General features: G+C 48.7%; 1 protein-coding gene across 2 annotated transcripts in view; it reads left to right on the top strand.

Moving 5' to 3' along the window:
• Positions 1-24,797, top strand: part of csrnp3 (cysteine-serine-rich nuclear protein 3) — a 411,396-nt gene that overhangs the window by 376,411 nt on the left and 10,188 nt on the right. For both annotated transcript variants that reach the window (XM_072473855.1, XM_072473863.1), the window contains 2 exons: positions 19,728-19,987; positions 24,002-24,298. In XM_072473855.1, coding sequence (XP_072329956.1) covers positions 19,728-19,987; positions 24,002-24,298 — 557 coding nt within the window. The remainder of the gene's footprint in view (positions 1-19,727; positions 19,988-24,001; positions 24,299-24,797) is intronic.

The raw sequence follows: 24,797 nt of genomic DNA on the forward strand, positions 1-24,797 counted from the left end.
CTCATGCAGTGAATCCTCAATTGTTCCACGAGAGAGCTGAACCTGTTCCTGGCTTCGCAGAAATCATGGAGTACGAAAGATAGCTGACACAACGCGTAATCAGTATGACCTCCTGAACTAATTTTAACCACTAGTCAGAGAGGAAATTCCAAGACCTTTTATCACCCTCAAATAGAGGAGGTGGTGGCGTGGTGGTATTGTCATTGGACTAGTAAACCAGAGACCGAGAGTAATGCTCTGGGGTTCCAGGTTCAAATCCCGCCACTGCAGATGGTGAAATGTGAATTCAATAAAAATCTGGAGTTAAAAGTCTAATGATGATCATGAAACCATTGTCGATTATCGTAAAAAAACATCTGGTTCATTAATGTCCTTCAGGGAAGGAAATCTGTCGTTCTTACCTGGTCTGTCCTTCATGTGATTCCAGACCTACAGCAAAGTGGTTGACTCTTAACTGCCCCCTCAAGGGCAATTAGGGATGGACAATTAATGCTGGCACAGTCTGCAACGCCCACATCCCATGAACAAATTAAAAAGAAGATGGCTTTGCATTTTTAAATCTAGATTTTTCCTTATCCAGGGGAGCATATGGTTGTGGGTAGGTTGAGCATGCTAGAAATCATGATGCTAAACATTACATGAATATGTGGGACAGGTTCGACGGATCATTTGGTCATTTTCTGTCCTTTATTTCATATGCTTGCATCTTTATATTGTGACTGGGTTTTTTCACAGTAGTGTATTAACATTTCTAACATAATTAAAACATTATTTGTAGTGCCAAAATGGATTTTGTCAGGTAAAGCAGTAACTATGATCTGTAAATAATAGGATGAGGTCCTACAAGCTGAATTTAGGGAGTTAGGAGTTAAACTAAAAAGCAGACTCTCAAAGGTAGTAATCTCAGGATTGCTACCACTGCCACTTGCTAGTCAGAATGGGAATGCCAGGATAGCTAAGATAAATATGTGGCTTGAAAGATGGTGCAAGAGGGAGGAATTCAAATTCCTGGAACATTGGAACTGGTTCTGGGGGAGGTGGGGCCAGTACAAACTGGATGGTCTGCTTCTGGGCATCACGGTAGCACAGTGGGTAGCACAGTTGCTTCACAGCTCCAGGGTTCCAGGTTCGATTCCCGGCTTGGGTCGCTGTCTATGTGGAGTCTGCACATTTTCCTCGTGTCTGCGTGGGTTTTCTCCGGGTGCTCCGGTTTCCTCCCAAAGATGTGCAGGTTAGGTGGATTGGCCATGCTAAATTGCCCTTCGTGTCCAAAAAAAGGTTAGGTGGGGTTACTGGATTATGGGGGTAGGGTGGAGGTGTGGGCTTAATTTGGGGTGCCCTTTCCAAGGGCTGGTGCAGACTCATGGGCAGAATGGCCTCCTTCTGCACTGTAAATTCTATAATTCTGGACAGGACTGGAACCAATGTCCTGGGGGAGTGTCTGCTCGTGCTGTTGGGGCAGATTTAAACTAATATGGCAGAGGGATGGGAACTGTTGTAGGAAGCCGGAGGGAAGCAAGCTGGGGACAGAAACAAAAGGCAGTAAAGGAAAAAATGGAAGGCAGAGAAACCAAAGACAAAAATCAAAAAGGGCCACATTACATCATAATTCTAAAAGGGCAATAAATGTAATAAAAAAAACACAATCCTGAAGGCTCTGTGCCTCATTGCAAGGAGCATTTGTAATAAGGTTGATGAATGAACTGCGCTACAATCATTAACAGATATGTTGTAATTGGGATCACGGTGATCTGGCTCCAGGGTGACCAAGGATGGGAGCTCAACATAAAAGGGTATTCAATATTCAGGAAAGATAATAATAATAATAACCTTTATTGTCACAAGTATGAAGTTACTGTGAAAAGCCCCTAGTCGCCACATTCCGGCGCCTGTTCGGGTAAGCTGGTACGGGAATTGAACCCGCGCTGCTGGTCTTGTTCTGCATCATAAACCAGCTCAGATAGAAGGAAAGGATAGGGAGGTGGGCAGAGTTGCTGGTTAAAGATGAGATTAACGCAGTAGTAAGGAAGGACATTAGCCTGGACGATGTGGAACCTGTATGGGTGGAAAAGCGGAACACCAAAGGGCAAAAAACATTAGTGGGAGTTGTGTACAGACCACCAAACGGTAGTTGTACGTTTGGGGATGGCAACAAACAGAAAATTAGAGATGTGTGCAATAAGGGTACAGTATTATGGGTGACTTCAATCTGCATATTGATTGGGCTAATCAAACTGGTAACAATGCGATGATGGAGGATTTCCTGGATTTATAAGGGATGGTTTTCTCAACCAATATGTCGAGGAACCAACTAGAGAGCAGGCCATCCTAGACTGGGCATGTGCAATGAGAGTGGATTAATTAGCAACATTGTGGCGTGAGATCCTTTAGGGAAGAGTGACCATAATATGGTCGAATTCTTCATTAAGATGGAGAGTGACACAGTTAAGTCTGAGACGAGGGTCCTGAACTTAAAGAATGCATTGACTAGGATAAGCTGGCAAAGGATACTGAAGGTGTTGACGGCAATGGCAGGCATTTAAAGAACACATGGCTGAACTTCAACAATTGTACATCCCTGTCTGGCGTAAGTCTAAGACGGGGAAAGTGGCTCAACCATGGCTAACAAGGGAAATCAGGGATAGTGTTCAAGCCAAAGAGGTGGCATATAAATTGGCCAGAAAAAGCAGCAAGACTGAGGACTTGGAGATATTTCAAATTCAGCAGAGGAGGACAAAAAAAATTTGGAAGGGGATAATAGAATACGAGGGTAAGCTTGCAGAAAACTTAAAAACTGACTGCAAAAGCTTCTATAGATACGTGAAGAAAAAAAGACTGGTGAAGACAAATGTAGGTCCCTTCCAGTTACAATCAGGTGAATTCATAATGGGCAACAAAGAGATGACAGACCAGTTGAACAAATATTTTGATCTGTCTTAACTAAGGAAGACATAAATAACCTTCCAGTAATACCAGGGGTCAGAGGGTCTAGCATGAAGGAGGAACTGAAGGAAATCCTTATTAGTCAGTAAATTGTATTGGGAAAGTTGATGGGATTAAAACCGATAAGTCCCCAGGGCCTGATGCTCTGCATCCCAGAGTACTTAAGGAAGTGGCCCTAGAAATAATAATAATATGGACGCATTGGTGATCATTTTCCAGCATTTTATGGACTCCGGAAGAGTTCTAACGGATTGGAGGGTAGCTAATGTAACCCCATTTTTGAAAAAAGGAGGGAGAGAGAAAACGGGGAATTATAAACCGGTTAGCCTGACATCGGTGGTGGGGAAAATAATGGAGTCAATTATTAAGGTTGAAATAACTGAGCATTTGGAAAGTAGGGGCAGGATCGGTCCAGGTCAGCATGGATTCACTAAAGGGAAAGCACACATCGCAAATCTTCTGGAATTTTTTGAGGATGTGACCAGTAAAGTGAACAAGGGTGAACCAGTGGATGTTGTGTATATGGACTCTCAAAGGGCTTTTGACAAGGTCTCACACAAGAGATTAGTGAGCAAAATTAAAGCTCATGTTATTGGGAGTAATGTATTGACGTGGATAGAGAACTGATTGGCAGACAGGAAGCAGAGAGTGGGAATAAATGGATCCTTTTCAGGATGGTAGGCAGTGACTAGTGTGGTACCACAGGGTTAGTGCTGGGACCTCAGCTGTTCACAATATACATTAATGATTTGGACAAAGGAATTACATGCAATGTCTCCAAATTTGCAGACGGCACTAAGCTGGGTGGCAGATTGTGCAGTGAGGAGGATGCAAAGAGGCTGCAGGGTAACTTGGACAGGCTGGTTGAGTGGACAAATACTTGGCAAATGCAATATAATGTGGGTAAATGTAAGGTTATCCACGTTGGTGGCAAAAACAGGAAGGCAGATTATCTGAATGGTGGCAGTTTAGGAAAAAGGGAAGTGCAACGACAGTCACTGAAGATTTGCATGCAGATACAGCAGGCAGTGAGGAAAGTTAATAGCATGCTGGCCTTCATAGTGAGAGGATTTGAGTATAGAGTAGGAATGTCTTGCTGCAGAGGAGGGTGGGTTCCTCATGCAAAGAGACCTGATCAAGGGGCCCGGCATCAGAAAGCACCCCCTCTACTCTTGTTGCCTCTCCGCCTAGACCCCTTTCCCCCGACCCACAGCCCACAAAACACCATGTCATTACTTAAAGGTGGTCTGGGTCGCTCCTCAAACCTGTGTCATTCTGGCAATAGCCACTGCCTTGCCAGTGACACTGCTGAGCAAATGAACTGCCAACCTCTGGTATCGCCTCCTCCCCATCCCCCTTAGAGTCCAAAAGTCCAAACGTTTAGGTGGGGTTACTGGGTTATGGGGATAGAGTGGAGGTGTGGGCTTAGGTAGGGTGCTGTTGACTTCCGGCGGCGATCACGAACGGAGCGGCCGCAGCAAAGACGCTCCCGCACAGCCACAAAATCACGGCTTTTTTGGGGGGGGGTTTCCCAGGGAATTTTCAACAAAAAAAAAATTCTTTAGGCCCCGCGAATTCGGCCCTGCCCAGGCGCCAAAGCTCCGATCCACGGAGCTGGAGAGGGAGAGAAAAAAAAAAGGAGAGACTGTCCCGGTGAGCTGCACGTGGAGGAGGAGTGGGGATCACTCATAAACGGCCTGAAAGTCGGAGCACGGAGAGGAACAAAATAAGAATTTTTTAATTCAACCTTCCTTGTTCCTCTCCTGCAAATTTTTTTTTTTTTAAAAAGAAAAACCTTTTTAAAGGGAAAAAAAAATTTCAAAAAAAAAAAATCCCTTTTTATTTATAAAAAATCGTTTTTAAAAGGAGAAAAAAAACCCTTGGGGGTTTTTTTTTCTTTGGGGGGAACAAAAAAAAAAAGAATTTCTTTTTCGCGCCAAAACCCAGGAAAAAAAGAGAAAGGCACAGACAGAAATATGTCTCCAAATAATAAATTGAAGGGACGGCGAGATGCAAAAAGGAACAGCAGTGAAGGCGAAGGGAAAATACAGGAGCTGCGGCCGCTCAGGCAGACGACTCCACGGGGCAAGGCGGAGGTTCAGGCAAACCAGGAAGCGGAAAAGCTGGCGAGCCGAGCAGCGGAGCAGGAACAGGACGCGCGACCATCCCCCCCCCTCCCGCACAGGGAGGAATGGAGAATGAAGTACCCTCAATAATGATGCTTAGTGATTAAACTGTAAAGAAGGCTTTATTAGGCTAATAACTATGCTACAGATTTGGACGAGAGCTGACTGCTATACAGACCATGAGGCAGGCCTTTATGTATGGCTCCCAGATGGGCGGAGCCAGAGGCGGAGTCCCCGGGTTCCAAGCCTGGTCTTAAAGGGGACATCACCTTACATGATGATAAGGCAGTAACCGTTCATCACATTCACCCCCTGTTTAAAAAGGAGTCCGGCGGGGGTGAAGTGCCATCATAGGTCCATCCGTCTCGGCGGCCGGATCGTCCTCCTCGATCTCCTCAATTCGGGCGGTGGTGCGCCGGGCACGGACGTCCCGGTTGAGGGCACATCCGGGAGCACAGCGGTCGGAGCTTCGGTCCGGGTCGGGGCAGAGGAACTAGGCAGGGCCAGGGGTAGCGGAGCCGGCGCCGGCGAGGTGTGTAAAGGGAGTCGCACGGTAGGAGCTCACCAACGGGTGGTAGGGCCGGAAGGGGGTGTGTTGTAGGGGGCGACGGGTCCTGCAGGGGAGCGGCGCGGGAAGGGGCGTCTGTGGTGGAGGATCCAGTGGGTGCCAGATCCTGGAGGGAAACCGTATCTTGCCTGCCATCGGGGTACTCCACGTAGGCGTAACTGGGGTTGGCGTGGAGCAGTCGGACCTTTTCAACTAGGGGGTCCGTTTTATGGCTCCTCGCGTGCCTCCGGAGAAGAACAGGTCCCGGAGCCGTCAGCCAAGGTGGAAGCGAGACCCCGGAGGTAGACTTCCTGGGGAAGAGAAACAATCGGTCATGAGGGGTCTCATTTGTGGCCGTGCAGAGGAGTGACCTAATGGAGTGTAGGGCATCGGGTAGGATCTCCTGCCAACGGGTGGTTGGGAGATTTCTCGACCGCAGGGCCAGAAGGACAGCCTTCCACACGGTCGCGTTCTCCCTCTCCACCTGCCCGTTTCCCCGTGGGTTATAGCTGGTCGTTCTGCTCGAGGCGATGCCTTTGCTGAGCAGATACTGACGCAGTTCATCGCTCATGAACGATGTACCCCAGTCGCTGTGGATATAAGCAGGGAAACCGAACAGGGTGAAGATGCTGTGCAGTGCCTTAATCACCGTGGCTGAGGTCATGTCGGTGCAGGGAATGGCGAATGGGAAACGGGAGAACTCATCGATGACGGTGAGGAAATAGGCATAACGGTTGGTGGATGGGAGGGGCCCCTTGAAGTCCACACTCAGTCGCTCAAAGGGGCCCGAGGCCTTCACGAGCCGAACCTTGTCTGGCCGATAGAAGTGCGGTTTGCACTCCGCACAGACCTGGCAGGCCCTGACCATGGCCTTGACCTCCTTGGTTGAGTAAGGTAGGTTGCGGGACTTGATGAAATGGACGAGCCGGGTAACCCCCGGGTGGCAGAGGTCATTGTGGATGGCTTGTAGGCGGTCCTCCTGCGCGTTGGCGCATGTGCCGCGGGACAGGGCATCTGGGGGCTCGTTGAGCTCCCCTGGACGATACTTGATATCGTACGAGTAGGTGGAGAGTTCGATCCTCCACCTCAAAATTTTATTGTTTTTTATTTTGCCCCGTTGCGTGTTATCGAACATAGAGGCGACCGACCGTTGGTCGGTGACGAGGGTAAACCTCCTACCGGCGAGGTAGTGTCTCCAGCACCGCACAGCCTCCACAATGGCATGTGCCTCCTTTTCGACTGCAGAGTGTCGAATCTCGGAGGCGGTGAAGGTTCGGGAGAAGAACGCTACTGGTCTGCCTCCTTGATTGAGGGTAGCAGCCAGGGCGATGTCTGATGCATCGCTCTCTACCTGGAAAGGGATGGTTTCGTCCACCGCGTGCATGGCGACCTTGATGATGTCGGCCTTGATGCGGTTGAAGGCCAATTGAGACTCAGCCGAGAGGGGAAAAGTGGTGGTCTTTAGGAGTGGGCGGGCTTTGTCCGCATACTTGGGGACCCACTGGGCGTAATAGGAGAAAAGCCCCAAGCACCGTTTGAGGGCCTTGAGGCTGCGGGGGAGAGGGAGTTCCTTAAGGGGGCGCATGCGGGTGGGGTCGGGACCTAGGACCCAGTCTTCCACGACATAGCCGAGGATGGCCAGCCGGGTGGTGTGGAAAACGCATTTGCCCTCGTTATAGGTCAGGTTAAGGGCTCGGGCGGTCTGGAGGAACTTTTTGAGGTTAGCGTCATGGTCCTGCTGATCATGGCCGCAGATGGTGACATTGTCCAAGTACGGGTATGTAGCCCGCAAACCGTACTGGTCCACCATTTGGTCCATCGCCCTTTGAAAGACGGAGACCCCATTTGTGACACCAAAGGGGACCCTGAGGAAGTGGAAGAGCCGGCCGGCTGTTTCGAAGGCAGTATAGGGGCGGTCTTTTGGTCGGATGGGGAGCTGGTGGTAGGCAGATTTGAGGTCGACCGTGGAAAAGACTCGGTATTGGGCGATCCGATTTACCATTTCCGCGATGCGAGGAAGGGGGTACGCATCAAGCTGCGTGAATTGGTTTATGGTCTGGCTATAACCCACGACCATCCGTTTCTTCTCCCCGGACCGGACTACCACCACTTGCGCTCTCTAGGGCTGTTGCTAGCCTCGATGACCCCCTCTCCCAGTAAACGCTGGACCTCTGACTTGATAAAAGCCATATCTTGGGCACTGTAGCGCCGGCTCCTGGTGGCGACGGGCTTACAGTCGGGAGTGAGGTTAGCGAATAGCGAGGGGGGTGCGACTTTCAGTGTCGCAAGGCAGCACACCGTGAGGGGGGGCAAGGGTCCGCCGAACTTCAGTGTCAGGCTTCGGTGGCTGCACTGGAAATCCAGTCCGAGCAGCAGGGGGGCACAGAGGTGAGGGAGGATATAAAATTTGAAACGGGTGTATTTGGCACCCTGGATCGAGAGATCCGCAATACAGTACCCCGTGATTTGTACCGAGTGGGACCCAGATGCGAGGGCTATGGTTTGGGATGTGGGATGGGTGCGTAGGGAGCAGCGCCTTACCGTTTCAGGGTGGATAAAGCTCTCCGTGCTCCCGGAGTCGAAGAGGCATGCAGTGTCGTGCCCGTTGACCTGGACCTGCATCATGGAGTTCTGCAGGTGTTTTGGCCGAGTTTGATCGAGGGTGATCGCACCCAGTCGCGGGTAATCGGAGTCGTAAAATGGCCGCTGCCGTTGGTCGCACGTGTCGGGTCGAGAAGATGGCCGCCGACCAGATGGCCGCTCCCATGATTCGCACGAGGCTGATGACGCGTCAGAAGAGGACGTGTCGGGTCGGTGCGCAGCAGCATTGCGAGGCCTGCGGGCCTGAGAGCCTGATTTTCGGGCCGGCTGTTCTTTGTTTATCTGGCCCCTGGGTCTGGCCAGGCAGACCCTCGCAAAGTGCCCTTTCTTCCCGCAGTCGCTGCAGATCGCGGAGCGGGCTGGGCAGCGTGGGCGTGGGTGCTGGCCCTGCCCGCAGAAGTAGCAAGGTGTGCCCCCATGGTGAGCGGGTCGCCGCGTGGCGCAGGCCTGTAATACGGGCGAGTCTGAGGAAGTCCGGGGGGGCTGGCAGAGTCCGCGGGGTACGTATCCAAGTTATGTCGGGCCACCTCCAGCGAGGAGGCGAGCGTTAGCGTCTCCTGGAGGTCTTTTGCCCCGTTTTCGAGCAGCCGCTGCCGGATGTAGGTCGAGCGGATGCCGGACACGAAAGAATCTCTGATGTGCAGGTTCATATGGACTTCCCCTGTCACATCCTGATGGTCACAGTCGCTGGCCAGCGCGGTGAGTTTCTCAACAAACTCGTCGAGCGATTTCCCCCGAGCGCTGCCGGCAGGTAGAGAGCAGATGCCGGGCGTGCACCTCATTGACGGGTTTGACAAACCGCTTGCGGAGCAACTCAATCGCTTCCTCATAAGTCGTCGCCTTTTCGAGCGTGGCGGAGATTCTGTGACTCACCCGGGCGTGGAGTAGACGCAGCTTGCGTGGCCCCAGGATGGGAGTCTCTGCGGAGTCCAGGTAGGCCTCGAAGCACCGCAGCCAGTATTAAAAAATTTCCTTTGCCTCCGGCGTTCGTGCTTCCAGATTGAGCTTCTCTGGTTTTAGGCCTGCGTCCATCCTGAATCTAGTTTAGCCTAATAAATTGAAGTACCCTCAATAATGATGCTTAGAGATTAAACTGTACAGAAGGCTTTATTAGGCTAATAACTGTGCTACAGATATGGACGAGAGCTGACTGCTATACAGACCATGAGGCAGGCCTTTATGTATGGCTCCCAGATGGGCGGAGCCAGAGGCGGAGTCCCCAGGGTTCCAAGCCTGGTCTTAAAGGGGACATCACCTTACATGATGATAAGGCAGTAACTGTTCATCACAGAGAAGCGTGCTGAAAACGGAAATAAACGCCATAAAGGAGGAGATAAAAACAGAGATAAACGCCATGAGGGAGGCACTCAGGACGGAGCTCCACACAATGATGAAGGAGATGCTGTCGGAGACAACGGACAAAATGCAGCGAACCATCGATGGCCTGGAAAGGAGGAGGCGCAGGAGAAGACGATTCAGGAGTTGGAGAGGGACGCCTCAGACCAGAGCGACAGGATGGTAACTCAGGAAACCGAGGTGAAAAGGCTGGTAACGACCCAGGGGAGCCTAAGAGGAAAAGTGGAGGACCAGGAAAATAGGTCCAGACGGCAGAATGTTAAAATAGTGGGTCTGCCAGAGGGGATGGAGAGCAGAGATCCAACAGGCTACGCCACCCAAATGCTGGGCAAGCTAGTGGGAAGGGAGAAGTTTCCAAACCCCCCAGAAATCGACAGGGCGCACAGGTCGCTCCGACCCAGGCCCAAAGCCGGGGAGCAGCCTAGAGCGATTATCGTGAAGCTGCACCGGTTCCAAGACAGGGAAAAAATCCTAAAGTGGGCCCGGCAGACGAAATCGAGCACGTGGGAAGGGAAGATCATAAGGGTGTACCAGGACATTGGGGAGGACCTGGCCAAAAGAAGGGCTGAATTCAACAGGGCCAAATCAGCACTCTACAAAAGTAATGTGAAATTTGGGATGTTATTCCCGGCCAAACTCTGGGTAACATTTGAGGGGAAGGAGCTGTTTTTTCTCTCAATGCAATGGGGGGAGCGAAGCAAGGTGAATGAGGGTGAAAAAGGCGGACAGGAGGGCGAGACGAGGGCTAGCAAAAGGAACGTAAAACAGGACCAGAGCAGGGCAAGTGCTGGGAGGGGGGCCACCGTGCTAGCGAGGAGGGCTAACACGGAGGGCAGGAAGAAAGGAGGGGCGTGGCGTGCTTCTCAGGGGAGAGGGAGCGCCTGGCTCGAAGAGAGGTGGGGGACATGGCAGAAGGGGAGTAAGAACACAGGGAGGGACAGAGGAACAGGGACTAAGGGGGGGGAGAGGAGTTGGGGGGAGAGCGCAGAACAAAAGAGAAGCAAAGGGAAGGGTGAGGTAGATAAGCAGCACGAACACAGGCCTCGGCAGGCATGGAGCAGGGCGAGGAACCAAGATGGTGCCACAAACAGCCACTCGGGGGGGCTTCAGGACGAAAGGAGACCCTGGGAGTGCAGGGGCGCAGCCACGTGGCGCACACACAGCTGGCGGCCATGGTGGGTGCCCCCTGGACAAAAGGAAACCCCGGGGCCCGACCTCATTATGAGAGCGGTGACCGCGGCCATTTTGTGCGGTCCCCTAACGAAGGGAAACCCCGGAGGGCAGGGGTATGTCCACCAGGTAAGTATGGGTGACCCCGCAGGACCGGGGGGGGGGTCAAAAAACCCCACCAGGATTGTTACCTGTAACGTAAGGGGACTCAACGGCCCAGTCAAAAGATCCAGAGTCTTCACCCACCTAAGAAGCCTGAAAGCAGACATAATCTACCTACAAGAGACGTACCTGAGGGAGAAGGACCGACTGCTGGTAAGGAAGGGCTGGGTGGGACAGACAGACCACTCATGCTACGGAACGAGGGCTAGGGGAGTAGCAATATTAATTAGTAAGAGGACGAGGTTTCTGGAAACCAAGACAGTTACGGACCCAGGGGGACGGTACGTCATGGTCAGCGGTGTCCTGGAAGGGGCACCGGTCTGGTAAATGTGTACGCTCCCAATTAGGACGACACAGAATTCATGAAGAAGACCACGGCAGAAATCCGCGACCTTGACACACACCGACTGATCATGGGGGGCGACTTCAACTGTGTACAGAACCCACTAACCAACCGATCAAACCCCAGAGCAGGGAAAAAGACTGGCATGCCTAGGGAACTAGGAGCATTTATGGTGCAGATGGGGGCGGTGGACCCATGGAGGTTCCTGCACCCGGGAGAGAAGGAATTTTCATACTTCTCACAAGTACACAAGTTATACACCCATATCATCTTCTTTGCAGTGGGGAAATTGGTGCTTCCAGGGGTCACGGGAACGGAGTACCCCACGATCGTTATCTCTGACCACGCTCCACACTATATGGATGTGAGGTTGGAGACAGGCCGTGCCCAGCGCCCCACATGGAGGCTGGACACTGACCTCCTGGCCGACAAGGCCTTCTGTCAGAAAACATCGCGGGCCATAGGCGACTACGTGAGTAACAACCAAAACGGGGAGGTCTCACCCTTCAAATTGTGGGAGGCACTGAAGGCCGTGATTAGAGGAGAGATCATAGCCTACAAGGCAAGCAGAGATAGGGAAGAGAGGGTGGCCAGGCAACAACTGGTGGACTCCATCCTGGAAGTCAACAGAAAATACTCCGAGGCCCTGACCGTAGGGCTGCTGGCAGAGAGGAAAAAGCTGCAAATGGACTTTAACCTGCTATCCACTAGGAAAGCAATGCACCAACTCCACCAGACACGGGGGACCTTCTACGAACACGGAGACAAGGCTGGCCACCTATTGGCTCACCAGCTGAGAAAGCAGGCAGCCACAAGGGAAATAGCGCAGGTAAAGGATAGCAGAGGCAGACTGGTAACAGAACCAAAGGAGGTCAATCGGGCATTTGAGACCTTCTACCGGGGACTGTACACCTCCGTGCCCCCCAACGGGGACAAGGGGATGAAACTGTTCCTAGACGGACTGGAACTACCAGTTGTGGGGGAAGACAGACAGGCGGAGCTGGAAGCACCAATAGGCCTGGGAGAAATCATGGACAGCATCAGCTCCATGCAGGCGGGGAAGGCACTGGGACCCGATGGGTCCCCGGCGGACTTCTACAAAAAATTTGCACCAGTCCTGGCCCCACACCTAAGGGACATGTTCGCGGACTCACTGGCAAGGGGCACCCTGCCCCCCAATGCTAGCGCAGGCCACAATTTCACTGATAGCCAAAAAAGATAAAGACCTGACGGAATGCGGATCACACAGACCCATTTCACTGCTGAACGTGGATGCGAAAATACTTGCAAAGGCCCTGGTCAAAAGGCTGGAGGGCTGTGTACCAGAGGTGGTCGCAGAGGCCCAAACGGGCTTTGTTAAGGGTAGGCAGCTCACAGCGAACATCAGGCGGCTGCTGAACGTAATAATGACCCCGTCTGGGGAGAGAACACCAGAGGCGATCGTCTCCCTGGACGCAGAAAAAGCCTTCGACAGAGTCGAATGGAACTACCTCCTCGAGGTACTGGAACGGTTTGGCTAGGAGCTGGGTTCACCGCCTGGGTGAGGCTCCTGTATAACGCTCCCAAAGCGAGCGTCCGAACTAACACCACCAGCTCTGAATACTTCCAGCTGCAGAGAGGAACAAGACAGGGCTGCCCCCTGTCCCCACTCTAGTTCGTGCTCGCCATCGAACCCCTGGCGATAGCCCTGCGGGATGCGAAAAGCTGGAAGGGAATCCGGAGAGGAGACAGAGAGCACAGAGTCTCACTCTATGCAGATGGCCTGTTCCTCTATGTCTCGAAGCCACAGGAGGGACTGAAGGCAATACTGCAAATGCTGAAATAGTTTGGAACCTTCTCGGGCTGCAAACTTAACCTGGGCAAAAGCGAGGCATTTCCAATGAACCCAAACGGGGGAGGGAGAGAGCTGGAGGGGCTCCCGTTCAAAACATCCCAGAACAGATTCCGCTACTTGGGGATCCAGATAGCCAGAGACTGGACACAGATCCACAAGTGGAACCTGACCAGCCTGGTGGAGGAAGTAAGAAGAGACCTTCAAAGGTGGGGCTCACTCCCACTCTCCCTGGCGGGGAGAGTGCAGACGATCAAGATGAACGTACTGCCAAGGTTCCTCTTCCTGTTTAGATCCATTCCGATCTTCATCCCCAAGGCCTTTTTCCTAAACGTAGACAGTCTAATCATGGCCTTTGTGTGGGGGGAGTAAGAACCCAAGAATCCCAAAACAGACACTGCAAAGAAGGAAAATCAAAGGGGGCTTGGCCTTACCAAACTAACAATACTACCACTGGGCAGCAACGGCAGAAAGAGTGAGGGGATGGGTACAAGAACCTGACACAGATTGGGTACAAATGGAGGAGGCATCCTGTAAAGGAACGACCCTCCGGGCCCTGGCTACAGCAGCACTCCCATCCTCCTCAACAAGTTACAAAACGAGCCCAGTGGTAGCGGCCACGCTGAGAACGTGGGCCCAGCTCAGACAACACTTAGGGAGAACAGAAATGGCCTCCATCTGCGGCAATCACAGATTCCCCCCAGCCTTGCAAGATACCACCTTCAAAAGATGGCGGCGGGACAGGGGCACATTGACAGTCGGGGACTTCTACGTAGGGCACAGACTGGCGACACTAGACAAACTGACGAAGAAGTGGAGGCTAGCAAAAGGACAGGAAATGAGACATCTCCAAATAAAACACTTCCTCCGCAAAGAGACAGTGGGATACCCTGGGGCCCCAGAAACCACACTACCAGAGGACCTGATAGTCCCCCTTCCCATTGCTTGTGCCTATGTGGGAAAATATACGGACAGCTACTGGACAGAGCCCGGACTCCACTGGACGAGATCAGACAAAAATGGGAGGACGAACTGGGCGCAGAGATAGGATGGGGACTCTGGAGCGAAGCACTGAGCAGGGTGAGCTGCACCACCTCCTGCATGAGGCTAAGCCTAATGCAGCTCAAAGTGGTCACAGAGCGCACCTGACCAGAACCCGAATGAGCAGGTTCTTCCCGGAGATGGAGGACAAATGTGAACCGTGCCAGAGGGGCCCGGCCAACCACACCCACATGTTTTGGTCTTGTCCCAAACTTGCTGGGTTCTGGACAGCCTTCTCCAAGGCAATGTCCAAGGTTGTGGGGGTGAGGGTGAAGCCATGCCTAATAGTGGCAATCTTCGGGGTATCGGAGCAGCCAGAGATACACATGGGGAAGGGGGCTGGCGCCCTTGCTTTCGCTTCCCTAATCGCACGCCGGAGAATCCTGCTCGGCTGGCGATCGGCAGCACCACCCACAGCTGCAGACTGGCCCTCTCGGAATTTCTCCACCTGGAAAAGATTAAGTATGCCTCCTGAGGGTCAGAGGAAGGCTTCCTGGATACTTGGGAGCAGTTTGTCGGTCTGTTCCAAAACCTGTTCGAGACCAGCAATGAGGAGTAACCTAATAAGATTTTTTTTAAAAAAAAAAAAAAAACACTAAGATGGATGAGTTACCAAAAGACTGCGCAACCCGGGCGGGGAGGGGGGAGGGGCGGGGAAGGGAGGGAACGGGGAAGGCGGGGAAGGGGGGGAACGGGGAACGGGGGGGAACGGGGAAGGCGGGGAAGGGGGGAACGGGGAAGGGGGAGAACGGGGGGAACAGGGAAGGGGGGAATGGGGAAGGGGGGGAATGGGGAAGGGGGGAACGGGGAAGGGGGGGACGGGGAAGGGGGGAACGGGGAAGGGGGGACGGGGAAGGGGGGGGACGGGGAACGGGGGGGCGGGGAACGGGGGGGCGGGGAAGGGGGAAACGGGGAACGGGGAAGGGTGGAACAGGGAAGGGGGGAACGGGGAAGGGGGGGCGGGGAAGGGGGGGGGGACGGGGAGGAACGGGGAAGGGGGAGGAACCATTGACCGATCCAGAGGGCAATGAAAGGCACGTTAAACAAAGGACAAACTAAACCTCTGTATAATAAAGGAAATTAGCACAGGCGAGAAAAATGTGATGTGTATATATACAACTGCTTATAAATATGGGAAATGCCAATAAAAAGATTTTATTTAAAAAAAACATAGCCCACAATGAGCTGAGGAAGCACGTGGGTGTGGAGAAGCTTTATTCTGGTTTGGCTCCCTTACCTGTAAACACCTTAATAAAGTTGTGCTCAATCACAAAAAAAAAGTAGGGTGCTGTTTCCAAGGGTCGGTGCAGACTCGATGGGCCGAATGGCCTCCTTCTGCATTGTAAATTCCATGAACCCCACCATTTTTCCCATATTGATTTTTAAAAATAATTAAATTATTCTAAATTGGATTTGCGCTTAAAGAACTTCAGCTTATGGATACAAAGAGTTGCACTTGGACCGCAGGTCTGGTCAATATGCAGTATGTTAAAATTTCTTTGAATATAAACAGGCAGAAAGATTGGTTGTAAAAGTTGTGTTCTGTGAGGGTTATATATCACTGATTGGGAATGAAGGTTTGCACCAGCTGTTTTATATCAAAGAATATATACTACATTGTGCTGCACCATAACCTAGGTTATGTATAAGCTTCCATTGTAGAACAAAAATTGGCACCAGTGTATAAACAGGTGGCCAATTCAGCATCATCTCATTTACAAAATTGCCAAAGGTTAAAATTAGCTCCATGCTTCCTTAACCCAATTAGTTCATCACTCGATACCACCCACCCAATCTTGAGTCAGGTCAGTCGACAGACGGGATGGTGCATCTGTTGCCCCTGTCGCCGTATTCACATTGCCACAGAACGCAGTTCCTACAACCCACTTGAATTAAAAATGGAAGAAGAGCAGGAGATTATTCTATTTGTTTTGATTTTTATTTTGCATTTTTTTATTTTACCAATCTTTGTTGGTACAATTGTGACTCCGTGACATAGAAGACAAATTTTCATGGGATACATGCCACTGGCACAGGTCACATACAAATGTTTATGAGAAAAACATAGGCACAATTCAGCGACCCCATTGTGCCCGGCACAGACCTGGGAGCAAAGGTGATTCGCGCATGAGAGCCCCAAATCGGGCTCCGCGCTGGGCTGATCGCACATCACCTTGATAAGGTTCGGGGGGGTGAGGGGGAAGGTAGAAGTGGGGAGGGCGGGTTGTGGGGGTGGGGGGGGGAAGAGATCGGGACTGGTGCCCCCAATCTGCGAACAGCTCTTTAGCCAAGAAACACCCTGTCCAAAAGAGGACTTTAACATTTGTCTGCTGAATCATGTCCATAGTGTACTGTTATGGGCGAGGCGTTTTCAGAACCCCAAAATGTATCATGGAGTTCAACCAACCTCTCCCTTTAATGGATTTGTTGCTTTTCCGAGCACACGGCTTTTTCCCTAGGTGTGGGATTACAGTTATGGACACGTGGGTTTTTAAACACAAAACACTGTTTATTCCATGAACTCAACTTAACATCTTAAATAAACATTGGATCTCTTAACACCCCTTACTTCAAAGATAACTCAGAAAATATTGCAACAGTAAATAATTCCTTAAAATGTTCCTTCAAACTTTCAAGAGACTTCACACCTTTAAACATATCACATCAGGTTAAAGGATATATATATATTTTCTGTAGAAAGGCAGAGACTGTCACAAACTGACTTTCTACTTTTAAACTGCTCTCAGCAAAACCAGCCAGGCACTTTTTAGATGCTCTCAGCAAAACCAAACTGCAAAACCTGCAGCTCTCTGGAAACACACAGACACTGCTTTTAAACTGAAACTAAAAACCTGCAAAATGGCTGACCTGAGCTGAGCTCCACCCACTCTATGACATCACTGTTTTCTTGAAGGTACATTGCTTAAACATCCAGTTCTTAAAGGCATTCTCGCATGACAGTACTGTCTAAATGTTTTCTGTCCATGCTCAGTGCAAAGTCACAAAAAGTGGGGCAGGGCTCAGAATATTTCATACGTAATGGCAAATGAGATTTAACAGATATGTCAGTGAGAAAAAAACTTGCAGACTTTATTCAGTTAAACTAATTGCTGAATGTAAAAAACATATTTACTGTGCTGCTCTATTACTGATTGTGCCTTTATAGAACCACAAAGGCATCATGACTACATATCAAGGTGGCTTCAGTGCAAGAGAAATCACAACACAAACTTTATTGACATGTTTTTAGCTGCTTTCTAGTTTCCAAGAAAACATTGCTTGTTAGCTCTTTCCCCAAAATGAAATCTTACAGATTCTCTATTGTTATACAACTCCATTTACAAGCTATCATATAACATGGGGCCTAATCCTACACATTGCACAGCCATTGTTCTATAATTTACTAGTAATTAGGTGTGCTAATACCTCCAGAATGATGGGGGCCTGCCAATCTCCCTGCCATGCTTCCTTACATTCTGAAACCCGTGAATTACTCTTTGTAAGGCACTTCAAAAAGGAAATAAAAACAAAGTGTTGGAGAAACTCAACAGATCTGACAGCATCTGTAAAGATAGGAACAGTTCGAGTCAGGCTCTTCTGGCTTGAGTAAACATGTTTCAACAAAAATACAGGAAAAAATGTTCCACAAAAGCATTGCTCACAAGAGCTACTGTAAACATTACAAAACAAAAACTGTTTAAGAACTTCTGCGTCCATGGAACTTCCATCGCTGGTATTCCATGAAAGGTATGCCAGGCATAAAAGAGAAAATCTGACACACAAGTGCCACTGAATGGTACGAGGGGTTGGTTTGAACATTTTCACAGAAAACCTGAAGCCCTAATGAGGCTCACACTAGAAATGGATACAAGCATATCAGCTCATTATAAATAGAAGCACACAGAATTTTATGCACAGGAAAGTTATAGCGCCTTACTGATACAAATTCAATGCTCATTTCTGCACCAGTTGTGGATCTGCCCTTCAGACATATACGAATGCACAATCCCTAATATTTGGTTAGTAATCATGTGCAGGAGTCGCCATTGTTTGGGGGACTATGGGCGGGATTCTCTCAACCCAGGCTGGGCCGGAGAATCGCTGGGACGGATGCGAATCGCGCGACGCCGCCCCAACGCCGGTCAGCCGACTCTCCAGAGAGCGGAGAATCGGCGCCATTGCCGCCGACCAGGAGCCGCTCTACGCACCCCCCCGGGCTGGGATGGGCCGCCAAGCGGCCGCGCAAAAAATCCGAGTCCCGCCGGCACCGTCCGCGTGTGGTTTTACCCAAGGGGACCTCGGCGTGCATGCATCCGGGGTCGGCCTGGTGGGAGGGGGGTCCACTGTGGCCTGGCCCGTGATCGGGGCCTACCGATCGGTGAGCCGGCCTCTCGGGCTGTGGGCCTCTTTTGTTCTGCGCCAGCCCCTGTAGCCCTACGCCATGCTGCGTCGGGGCCGGCGCGGAGAAAGGAGCCACTGCGCATGCGCGCATTGGCGCAGGTCCCACTGCGCATGTGCAGACCCGCGGTGCCCATCTGACGCCGTGATCGGCAGCTGGAGCGTCGTGGGTTGCTCCAGTGCCGTGCTGGCCCCCTGTAGGGGTCAGAATCGCTGCTCATGAGGGCATGTTGACCGCCGTCGAGAAACGCGACGGCGTGTACGACGGCGTCAACACTTAGGATCAGAGAATCCCACCCTATGTTCTCTCGCTGGAGCTGAATTGCACCTGATTTGCGCTCATGTTGGGAACACAAATCATGAAGCAATTCCAAGTCCTTAGCCATACAAATTTTTGCATTGCAAGGAGTGACCAAGGGAATCCCACAATCAGGCCGGCATTTTGAGCGGGTGGCCCGATAGCGAGGTCTGGCGGCAAACCCCCACCCACGCAAAGCAATGCAGCCCACTCCCGCAGCGCAATTCAGACCCACCCCCACAGGGCAATTCAGCCTTTACCCTGTAAATATCCTTATTTTCAATGTTTTTACTTCCTGATTCATATCTTGGTATTGTTCATGAATGCAGGCTATCTTTGACGTCTGACGGAAGCAATGATATTTCAGAAACCATGGTGATGAGTGTTATTAGCAGGTTGCATACAAGCATATCATATGGACAGAACATATTAGTTGTGCTCCCTGATTCTGCCCTTACATAAAGCCTAGAAAAGAATACTTTACAGCATGGATTCCTAACTAACAATCAGGAAGGGTTCCCCAGCGAGATAGCCTCTCCATGGACAGAGGACATAGTCAATCATATCTCATATTACAATCCTGACTGAGGCCATCAAACTCAGCATAAACCAGATTAGGGCTGTGCTGATCTTTCGAGTACATACTGGGAGGTGTATTTATCCATTAAAATAAGGGAATTAAGAATGTACAGTAACTTAATAAAAAATTTATCTTTTTATAAACATCGCTTAGATATCTATTGCAAAGTTTAAAAAAATAATGATAAAGCTTAGCAACAAGACTCAATCATTTATGTCAGGCCTGCACCAAATATTCATTTTTCCTGTTCAATGGTCACAATGGTATTTTTTTTAGAAGCACACTTAGCACTGAACAGTATCCGAGTTAGTTTATCTTTTTATACCCACAGCATCATCAATCCTGAAAAGGGAGAAGCGGATGAGGACAAAGAATGTTCGCTTTGACTATGTGACTGTCTATTACTTCACACGGAGACAGGGCTTCACTAGTGTCCCCAGCCAGGGTGGCAGCACACTGGGTATGTCCAATCGGCACAAATGTGTACAACAGTACACACTTGGGGAATTTGCCTTGGAGCAAGAGAGACTCCATGGAGAGATGCTGAAAGAGCACCTGAAGGAGGAAAAGCTCAATTCACTGAAATTGAAGGTAAAATGACTCTACATTCCATTATCCATACTTGGAAACCTTTATAGCTGACATGGTGAGTACAGCCTTAATTCTGACCACAGTATGTGGAGGTAATATTTTTAAAATTCCAGGGACTTATTAGCAAGTTTGACCAGAGCGGTGTCTTGATAAATTTAAATTTTGATTCTGATTAGTAAAGCTAATCCAGTAAGCCCTGAAATTCCTGGGTTGGGGAAGGATCCAAGTCAGCAATTGCAAATATGCATGGTGGGTATTTTTGAGAAGGCTGATGTATGCCATGTTCCATTGAAAATACCATGGTGTAAATTCTAATGAGCTGGAAGATGCAAATAGACTTTCTTTCAGACTATATGGTGAGGAAATGGGAGAAGATCGGAGAAAGTTCCCACCATGGTTTCTGTCTCAAGCACTAACTGTGGAAGTTAATTCCATAGCCTCACAACTCACTACGTGAAGAAGCTACTTCTGTTGTTTGTTCTAAATCTTTTATATTAAACATGAATCTGTGGCCCCAAATTCTGAATTCATGCATTATGCAAAACATGTGAACTGTAAAGATTGATTTTCCCTCCCAAATGTGCATCTAATTTGCAATGGTGAGTCTTACTACTTTCGTGAAGATTTATAATATGCAGGGATTCAGTTATATGACCTGTTATTCACCTGAAAATATTCCACTGACCCAATAAGGTCAATAAACTAGTTACATCAATGCATGAGGGCCTTGAGGCTTATGGAGGTCACATTCCCAGCCATTTCATTGCAAATGCGTCATATTGCTGCATGTGATTGCTTCTTTCTTAATCTCCAAAAATATAGCATCTCTCTGTTCTCTAATGTGAAGTTGTGGAGCTTCCGCAACAGTCTCTGAAAAAAGTTACATGCTTTGTTTTTCCCTTGTGCTGCAAGTCTCGTCCAAGAGCTTGTGCAACTGTTTAATCAGCCCGTGGTATGCTACCTCTTATGGATAAAACTCCAAACTCTTTCTCCAGAAGTACTATTGAAATTAGCTGACCCCTGGATTTCTGAATGAATTGAGGTCTTTGGATATTGGCGAGTGTAAATCCCATGGAGCTGTCGTTGCTCTCACTGGGGATCCATGAATTTAAATGTCTTTAAATGTCACTTGCTTAGGTTTCACCAAATTAAACCTACAGCGATGCATCCAGTCAGAATGCCATCAAACTGTTAACTCATGAAATTTTCAACAGCAATTTGTAAAGTTAAAAGTGCCAGAGTGTCTTAGTGTTAAGTTAATTGTCTTTGTAAGCGATATTTTTAGAAGCAGAAAAGCCAGAGTAAACAGATTACATTCAACTGACAATATGATGAGTTTTGACACAATCATGCTTGTGAAACTGAGTTTGGCAAACTTTGTAAATTAGTGCACCATCACCAGGAAAATACAATAGTCACAAAAGCTGCTTGATTATCATAAAAACTCAACTGGTTGACTAATGTCCTTTACTCTTAATGGTAAGCATTGGAATTAGTTTAGCAAACAACTAATTTGGTCAATTTGTATAAAATATCTGCCACATCAATTCATTGAATTGAAAACACCACATTGTGCTCACAGTAGGGTCCTAACTGTTCAGTCAGTTTTGCACAGACCATTGAGTAATCACAGTTCTATTGAAATTAAAATGAATTTGCATTGATCTGACTGCAATTTTTTTTATCAGTATTGCTTCTTGGATCTGCTCCAATGCAACTGTAGTATAGTATAATTTTATGTTTTTCTTACTGTCAAATGTCCAAAAATATTAGGTCCAAAGAAAAGCGATTGTAGAGACCATGCACTTGTGTGAATTTTCTCTACCTGCTCTTCAAACTAATATGACAAGTGTCAGAAGCCATTTGTTCTAGTTCTGGGTATTAAGTAGCAGGAGTCTGCCTGGGAGGAAATTATGAAAAAAGTAGACTGAATGAAGACACGACATCATGGATTATAAATACAATAATTAAAACTTAACATGTAGTGAAACCCCAGAGACTTGAGGCTTTCTGTTGTGCCGATTTTGATTTCTGCAACAATGATTTTTTTTCCCATTCTTACTGTAGTTATTGGGATTCAAAGTAGCCCATAGCTTGGAAGCTCTGCTGTTGAAATGGCAGCTGCTTGTTATGATGGTAGTTTAAGAAATATATTTAATTTGTTTGGCACATGTTTTGAGAATTTGCGTATTTGCTATTGGAGATAATAAGTTAATATTCCACAGCGTGCTGACTTCCAAAATTGAGTCAAAGTACAATATTATGTTAATACATATTGATCTCAGATTTTACAGATGAGGTGTCTCTCTCCCTCCCCCCCCACCCCCCCCCCCCCCCCCCCATCCCACCCTGAAGCAAAATTAGCATGAAGCCCGACTCGGATGGCAGCCCTGCCCTGCAGCCATAATGCATTATGGGTGGGCCAAATGGGCTGCTAATGGGACCTCCACCCTTCACTGGGGAGAAAGTCCCTCCTTCGGGAGCTGCAGGGTTGCCAGTAGTGCAGTGCCAAGGCGCTGCTAGAGGGCGCTATTGAAACTGCTAGCAGGCACAAGAAGCAGGCCTATATATATATATACCGGAGTCAGGTATGGTTCCAGAGTCTTGGACGGAGAGGGCAGGGGTGGGCATAGTGTGTTTTATAGAGTCAAAGGGGGTTATTATTTTTATGCCCCCCCCTCCCCCTGGAAACGCAAAGGGCATTTCCTCCGAAGGTGGTACCTTTCCCTTCCTTCCCGCCTTTCTTAAAGAAACATTTTTTTTGAATGGCCTGCCCACGCCAATCGTATTATGGCATTGGCAGGGGCAGCACGGTGGTGCAGTGGTTAGCACTGGGACTACGGCGCTGAGGATCCGAGTTTGAATCCCGGCCCTGGGTTACTGTCCGTGTGGAGTTTGCACATTCACATCGACAACCCAAAAGATGTGCTGGTTAAGTGGATTGGCCACGCTAAATTGCCCCTTAATTGGAAAAAAAATAATTGGGTACTCTAAATTTTTTTAAAAATTGATGGCATTGGCAGGATATTATTGGGGCCTAGTGGCTTATTAATGAGATCAATTGAGTCTTGTTTATTTATGTAAAAATCTTGGGCAGGCTGCTGATTTCAGTGCCCGCCCACCTGCAATATTATTGGGGGAGGGGGTTGAGCTTGGGGTGGGTGGGGAGGTGGTGGGACCCACCCTATTTTACATTACCCCCCACCCCCACATTGCTGAAAATACGCTTAGCAGGGACTTCTGGCTCAAACACTAAATCTGTGAATTAGTGAATTCTACAGCCTGACATCTCCCTTTGTGTGAAGAAGTTTCTCCTTCCCTCTTCTAAATCTGTTGCATTTCAATTTTGAATTTGACAGTCTGGTATGTGAAACCGTTTGCTTCTATCTATTCTCGCCCATTCTTTCGTAGAATTAATTTAATAATTTTTATATATTGCCCTACAATCTCTTGTTTTACCCCAAAAGAGTCAACTTTTCATCCCAGTGAAGCTGCATCGTACCCTCTCTGAAGCCACAATATCCCTCATTGTTTACTCTGATCATAGAAATTATTTCTGTGGTTTTTTTTAGCCAATATCCTTTCCACTCTTAAAGCTGTGGTCCATTAAAACACTTTTCTCCATAATATATTGCACTGAACAATTGTTGCTTTGAGATTTGTCTATGGTTATACTAAAAATAATTTTATAGGATTTTTAAAATAAAAATTGAGAGTACCCAATTCTTTTTTTCTAATTAAGGAACCCTCTAGCGTGGCCAATCCACCTACCCATCACATCTTTCAGTTGTGGGGGTTAACCCACGCAGACATGGGGAGAACGTGCAAACTCCACACGGACAGTGACCCGGGGTCGGGATCAAACCTGGGTCCTGGGCGCTGCAATTTTATCGAATTTAAACATTAGTCTTTTGCTAAGCAATATCATTTATTCAAGAATATTATAACCGCATTTGAAATAGAATTGTCGATAAGTTTTGGCTTTGTATGTCAATCATTGCTTTTTATCTGCAGCTAACAAAAAATGGTACAATAGAGTCTGAGGAAGCCAATACACTCACGTTAGATGATATTTCTGATGACGACATTGATCTGGATAATACAGAAGTTGATGACTACTTCTTCTTACAACCGTTGCCAACCAAAAAGAGAAGGGCATTATTGCGGGCGTCTGGGGTTAAAAAGATCGACGGAGAGGAGAAACATGAGCTCCGTGCAATTCGTGTATCCAGGGAAGATTGTGGCTGTGATTGCCGAATATACTGTGATCCTGAGCTTTGTGCTTGTAGTCAAGCAGGGATTAAATGCCAGGTAAGTGGATAACTTGTGTCGTTTACATGAACCCTAGACTTTATTTAGCTGCATGTGTATTTTAAATCAAGTGCTGTCCCATTTCTTGGCACATTTTACTGCGATTCAAGTCGAGTGAACTGTTGTTCCCTCTCCCAATCATAATTAATTTTGTGGCTTGCTGCATGGGGAGTGGAGCGAGTACTTTAGTGTGTCGCTTGTACTAACAATGTTCTTTGGCTTGAATGTGTGCAATCACTGTTGGGACTTCTTTTCATTAAATAACATAATTTGGAAATAATGGACACTGCTGGCCCCTCAGCATGTTTTTAAAATTACCTTTATATTTTCATCATGATAAGTAAATAGACTTTGTATTTGTTCTACACTACATCAGGTTGTTTCTTCTCCGATGCTGACTTTGAAGCCTTCTGTTTTAATTACAACTGCTCGACAAATGACATTTAAATATGTATTTGGTGGTGCAGTATGGCGTTCTGTACCAGTAAATAAAATCAGG

This window comes from Scyliorhinus torazame, chromosome 2, assembly GCF_047496885.1.
Source record: "Scyliorhinus torazame isolate Kashiwa2021f chromosome 2, sScyTor2.1, whole genome shotgun sequence".
Taxonomy (NCBI): Eukaryota; Metazoa; Chordata; class Chondrichthyes; order Carcharhiniformes; family Scyliorhinidae; genus Scyliorhinus; species Scyliorhinus torazame.